The following is a 6,648-nucleotide window of genomic DNA, read 5'->3' as shown; positions in this document are numbered from 1 at the left end:
GTCTATCCACGTCTCTGCAAATGGCACAATTTCGTTCCTTTTTATAGCTGAGTATATACCTCATTTGTTTATTTATTTGTTTATTTATTTATTTAACTAGCTGTGCCGGGTCTTAGTTGTGGCACATGGGATCTTTGTTGCCACGTGCAGGCTCTTTAGCTGCAGCATGCGGGATCTAGTTCCCTAACCAGGGATCGAACCTGGGCTCCCTGCATTGGGAACACGGAGTCTTAACCACTGGCCCACCAGGGAAGTCCCATACCTCAATTGTTTAAAAAAGTATGCCTCAGGGGCTTCCCTGGTGGCGCAGTGGTTGAGAATCTGCCTGCCAATGCAGGGGACACGGGTTCGAGCCCTGGTCTGGGAAGATCCCACATGCCGCGGAGCAACTGGGCCCGTGAGCCACAATTACTGAGCCTGCGCATCTGGAGCCTGTGCTCCGCAACAAGAGAGGCCGCGATAGTGAGAGGCCCGCGCACCGCTATGAAGAGTGGCCCCCACTTGCCGCAACTAGAGAAAGCCCTTGCACAGAAACGGAGACCCAACACAGCCATAAATAAAAATAAATAAAATTTTAAAGAAAAAGAAAATGCTCCCTATTTCACTTACAAAATTAATTAAAAAAAAAAAAAAGTATGCCTCAGGAAGAAGCAGGAGACACATTTGTCAGCATGGGGCATAGGGGAAGACAAAGTCTGGGCAAGAAACAGGTGGGTAAACATTGCAAATGTCATGTCCTTCCCTATTGTTGGAAACCATTAGCTTTCTGGCCCTCTTGTGTTTCCAGCTGTGGTAGAGTGAAGGTGAGGTTCAGAAAATAGTCATTCAGATTAGGGAGAGCCCTAGGTCAGGGATGCATTTGGACTGTCTTGTTTCTCTGATTTGTCTTTTTTTCCTCCCATAGCCTCTGAAGGTAGAGGTGAAGCTATGTCCAGGGTAATTGGAGTTTTCAAGGGCTAAGACACATTTTACCAGTTTGAGTTAAGTATAGAAACTTTGCGTTCCCTTAGGTCTCTTTACCTTCCCCACTTATACTGTAATTATCTTAAATATTTCTCTATGCTGAGAACCACATAAGGCAATGTTATAATTTTTACTTAAATCACTTAACATGATTTAGAAAACTCATGAGAATAAGATGGTATATTATTACTTATCCATATCTTTCACTCTGTTGCTCTTCATGACATTTCAAGCTTTTTTTTTAAAATAATTTTCTTTCTGTTTAAAGAAATTCCCTTAGCCATTCTTTTAGAGTAGGTCTGCTGGCGACTAATTCTCTTAGTTTTACTTAATCTGAGAACATCTTGATTTTACCTTAATTTCTGAAGGATGTTTTTGCTGTGTTCCCTCATAGAGGGAACTTTTCACGCCACCAAGCTGTTGATCCCGCCAGTCTCCTAGCCCATCCTCCAAGAATCGGCTCGAATGTGCTTTCTTTTGTGAGGCAGTCTGTGTCACTCTCTGAACCCCAAACCAAAAGAAATCACTTTTACAGCTGGAATTTGTACATTCCCCTGATAAAGCGCCAGTCTTACAGGGCTTCATCTTGTTCTTTTTCCCACTAGACTGTGAACTCCTTGAAAGCCAGGCAGGATCAGGTCGTATTCACCTTTGGATCCCACAGGTACATTCATTAATATATCCAATTAACACAACAGTGTATTTGGTGCCTCCTACGTAGGAGTCACCGTGTTGGGCACTGGGTGTCAATTGGACTTGATTACCCAAAGAGTAGGTATACAGAGGTGAATAAAGTGATGATAATAAGGGTCCCAGCGCTTACTGATCTTCACCAGTGCAGTATTAAGCACAGAGTAGTTGTTAATACTAACAATCTGGTAATCTAGAGGCTAGTCCTTTTACTCTGCTGCCACTTTCTACTTCTTTGACCCCATGGGAAAACTTCCTGTGGAGTCCAGACATGCTGAACCCCGAGAAAGTTAGATGCTTCTTTGAGTCATTCAGAGAAGGAGGAAAGCTTCAGCCAGTGCTGGAACCTGAAGTCTCTGGAGGGCAAGGCCTGAGGAGGAGGACTGAGCACAAGCCCTGAGGGCCCTCCTGTTAGCCAGGAAAAGGAGAGCAGGTCTGGGGTCCCAAGGGGATAATAGCAGGAATGCTATTAATTACTTATGTACCAGCCTTGCTGGTCTAGGGGGCTGATGAAGTTACTTCAATGCCTCCTATCTCAGTGGGAAACCAGGCTGATGGGGACTGGCAACTAAAAACAACACCCAAGATTTTTAGGGCAGTGAAAGTATTCTGTATGATACTGTAAATGTTGATATATGACATTATACATTTGGTAAAACCCATAGAACTGTGCAATGCAAAGAGCTGAACCCTAATGTAAACTGTAGACCTAGGTAATAATAATAATAATACGTAAAATTTAAATAATATAACAGTCAAGTGTAACTAAGGTACCATACCAGTGGAAGGTGTTAAAAATAGGGGAAACTGAGGGGTTGGGAGAGAGGGAATATTTGGGAACTCTGTACTTTCTGCTCAATTTTTCTATAAACCTAAAACTACTCTAAAAAATAAACTTTTTTTTTTTTGGACTCTGCTTCTTGAGCCATTTTATTTTATTTATTTATTTATTTATTTTGGCTGTGCTGTGTGGCTTGTGGGATCTTAGTTCCCCGACCAGGGATCAAACCCGTGCCCCGTGCAGTGGAAGCATGGAGTCCTAACCACTGGACTGCCAGAGAATTCCCAAAAATAAACTATTAATTAAAACAAAAAACCCATCATCCAAGAAGCGACAGCTAATGGGAATTGATGAGGGACATGTAGAAGATGAGGACAGGAGCAAAGGTAGGAAGTCTGATTGGGGGGACCTGGCTTTGTCTTCATCCCTCTGTCATTCCTCAGTCCTGGAGACAAGCTCACCACCACTTACCATCCCCCTACATATTTACACAATCTCTCTTCCCTGTCATTCCCAAGGCACCAGAGTTGGAAATTCAAGGAATTTCAAGGAAAAGTAATTTTCATATTGAGGATGAGGATGACGCTGATTGTAGAACTGGAGGTCCAGTTATGGATGGTGAACTCAAGTCAGAAACGGGAGAATCTGGCAGGACCCAAAAACTTCTCTAAGCTGTCCAGAAGCAGTAGAGTCTTGAAGTTCCCTGGGGACTTAGGGTCCAAGAATTTCAGGCAATACTGTTGGATACCTCTACATCTAGTTCTCCCAGTTTTAGGAATGTGTCCCTGTAGCTTTCTGAAGACTTACTTCTCTTATTCTAGGGACTGATTTCTTCTTATTAGGGAGCTGTCCTGGGGCTGAGAGGAGTGAATAAGATAGGAGGAGGGACCCAAGACCCCTTCATTGACCTGTTCCCTTTGGTTGTGTGCCAAGTGGGTTATGGCACCAGAGAGAAACCTTTGTGCCACAATGATGTGTGGACTTCTGTACCAGTTTTAGGAGGCACCGTATGCCATTGTTCCTTACTGTTCAGACTACAGTTTCTCACCTAGACCCCTGGATGAGATATGAAGCCCAATTCCTATAGTTTTGATATAGGCTTGGAAAGGGGTACTATCAAGGTAATGGATGCATTTAATTAGGGAATTGCACTGGAATGAATGTAAAAACTGAAAAGTTGCTCTTATCTGGTCTGACTTCTGGTGGATTCTATTGTCCTATTCCTCTACCTATTAAATCCATTGAATAAGAACTATTTTGGGGAACTTCCCTGGTGGTCCAGTGGTTAAGACTCTGTGCTCCCAATGCAGGGGACCTGGGTTCAATCCCTGGTCAGGGAACTAGATCCCTCGTGCATGCACAACTAAAAGATCCTGCATGCCGCAACTAAAGACTCCACATTCCTACAACGAAGACCTGGTGCAGCCAAATAAATAAATAAATAAATAAATAAAATATTTTGGGCAAAGTTACAGTTACCAAAGGGGAAACGGGGTGGGGGGAGGGATAAATTAGAAGTTTGGGATTAACAGATACACACTGCTATATGTAAAACAGATGAACAACAAGGACCTACTATATAGCACAGGGAACTATATTCAATATCTTGTAATAACCTATAATGAAAAAGAATCTGAAAAAGAATATATATATATGTGAATCACTTTGCTGTACACCTGAAACTAACACAACATTGTAAATTGTAAATCAACTGTACTTCAATTAAAAAATAATAAAAATTTTTAAAGAACTATTTTGGGGTCTCCTATCCAGAAATCACTGGCATCCCTGCCTTTCACATCCCACTTCCCCAGAAGACCCAGAGGAATTTTTTCTGATCGAAGTTTAGGTCTAGAGAAATCCTTAGGATGAGAGGGATATGGGGCAGGAAAAGGGAGAAACCTGATTTCAGCATGGGGGCAAAGGTAAGGGCAAAGCCTGAACTAAGAAGAGGCAGATATATATTGGTGAATGTTATGTCCTTCACTGTTTTCAGAGGGGTCAACTGTTTTGTCTGGGATAAAGAGAAGATCAGATCTAAAAAGAAGTCATTCAGATCAGAGAAGCACAGAGGCAAAGGACGTGTTCAGACCATCTCATTCCTCTGGCTTCTTTTTTTACCAGGAGCAGGTGAGTATCTCCCACAGCCTATAAGGTTTGATGTCCAGTGTGATTGAAATTTCCAAGGGCTAAGACACTTCCAAGCTCTGACCAGTCCTGGTGTCTCTTCATCCCAAGCCTTTCCCCACTTCCCAATCTGAGCACTGCTTCCTTCCAGCAGGGCTGTTCTGCTGACCCACCATGACCCAGGCTGTGCTGCTCCTTTGCTGTGTCTTGCTGTCCCAAGTGGCTGCCTTTCCAAGAAATGCCCAGGAAGCGGCCCTGAACTTCCAGCCATCTTTCACAGAAACTGGGCATCCTCTGAACGTGCTCTCCAACCAGATCCCTCTCCCAGATCCCCAAACTTGCCAGGATCTCTTGCACACAGTCCCCTCCTTAGCCCCTCTCTCTGAGTACCTATCCAACTTAGCTCTGGAGGTGGCCCTGGAGGAGGTTGGTTGCACAACCGAGGCCCACATTCTGCAGCTTCAGCTTGTTAAGATGGGAGGAAAGGACACCCCTGAAACCCTCATCCGTGAGAGCAAAAAGCACAATAAGGAAGAAGGGATTGGCAATGCTAAGGTCATTCTGAAGGATCTGAGAGGATCCCTAGGGGAGCTTAGGTGGGTGCAGCGCTCAGTTACCCTTCCTGAGGCATGTAGGCAGGAACATAAGTGGGTGCTCTACGAGACAGCGCAACTGATAGTTGAATTTGCTGAGAAGCTCCCTTCCACTGAGCTGGTAACAGAGTTAAAGACTTCTGCCATTAGTGTCACCCAGAAGTGCACGGATAAATCTCGGGAGCATTTGGAAGCAGTAGGCAAACGGCTGATGGAAAGCCCTGAGATTAAAGACTTCACAATGCCTATGGAAGATCAAATATACTTTGTCAAGCATTCCACAACCATTCTGACGTGCCTTATACTGGGACTAATACAGAAACATTTCCAGACATATTTTGGATAGGGAAGGCCTCCGAGGAATCCTATCTCCTGTCTGAAATGTCTCTGATAGGACTGTGTACAAGGACTGTGCACAACAGGTAGTTAGAAATGTTGAGACAGCTTAGGGCAGAAGTGTGCTACTCATTTGATCCCAGTGCTAAAAGACATGTGACCAGAGTCAGCTTTGCCCCCTCTCTTAATAGGTCCTAGCCCCTATTTTTTCTCCCAATTTCTCTGTATTTCAGTTGAAAGATACGTGGATATATTATGTACTAGACATGAAGGATATTGTAATCTTTCCCTGTTCAACTACCTTTTACTTTCTAATTCCCCAACTGGATGCTATAGCTTGCTTGTGTTAATTTTTAAACTGAAAAGAGAAATTAAACGTTGCTTCTGTATCAGAATCACTGTTATTTGATCTCTCTTAACTGCGGGTGTCTGTGGCATTTTTTTTGGCGGGGGCGGGGGGCGCTGCCCAAAATGGGATCTTAGTTCCCTGACCAGGGATCAAACCCAGGCCCACAGCATTGAAAGCGCCAAGTCTTAACCATGGGACCACCAGGAAATTCCCTCCATGGCTTCTTTTGTGAGCTGGAGATGAAATGTGGCAGGGACATGTAGGAAGTGCCAACGTATTTTGAGGCTGACTGTGTAACAAGGGGACAAGGTTTGAGCAGTCAATACAAACGGGCAAATAATTATAGAGGTCATATCCCTTGCTGATCACTGGGGAAAGCAACCATCTTTCCTCCTCATGGGACAGAGAACTGGGCAGAGTGGGTCTAGATCTACCAGAGCAGTTTCACTTCTCCCTGACTGGATTGTGTAGTAATTTGGGGCCCCATACCTGCATGGAATGGGGCCCATGTAAAGCAGAGGAAGTCTCTGGTGATCTGGATAGGGAGACCAAGAAGAGCAACTGAGTCCCATTCTCTGGCCCCAGACTTAAAAGGAAGAGAGGCTGGGAGTTGATGGGTGAGATGTCCTCTAACTGAGCTCTGGGTTCCTTCAGACCACAGCCCAAAGGAAACAGTTTGTGTGTCGTCTTCCACTCTAGTATAGTCAGATCCAGCTAGACATCACCAAGACCCACCATGACCTGCTCCTTTAGTGCCTCCTGCTGTACCCTGTGGTTGTCACTTCATGTGGTGCCCAGAAAAAGACCCT

General features: G+C 44.3%; 1 protein-coding gene across 1 annotated transcript; it reads left to right on the top strand.

Annotated features, from left to right (window-relative positions):
• Nucleotides 1-4,735: 4,735 nt before the first annotated feature.
• LOC132372569 (apolipoprotein F-like) lies at nt 4,736-5,500 on the top strand. The gene has a single exon (XM_059934650.1). The coding sequence runs from the start codon at nt 4,736-4,738 to the stop codon at nt 5,498-5,500; it is 765 nt and encodes a 254-aa protein (XP_059790633.1).
• Nucleotides 5,501-6,648: the final 1,148 nt, after the last annotated feature.

Source organism: Balaenoptera ricei, chromosome 10 (assembly GCF_028023285.1).
Source record: "Balaenoptera ricei isolate mBalRic1 chromosome 10, mBalRic1.hap2, whole genome shotgun sequence".
Classification (NCBI taxonomy): Eukaryota; Metazoa; Chordata; class Mammalia; order Artiodactyla; family Balaenopteridae; genus Balaenoptera; species Balaenoptera ricei.
The sequence above is the reverse complement of the archived record's forward strand: the minus strand, read 5'-3'. Positions and strand labels throughout refer to the sequence as shown.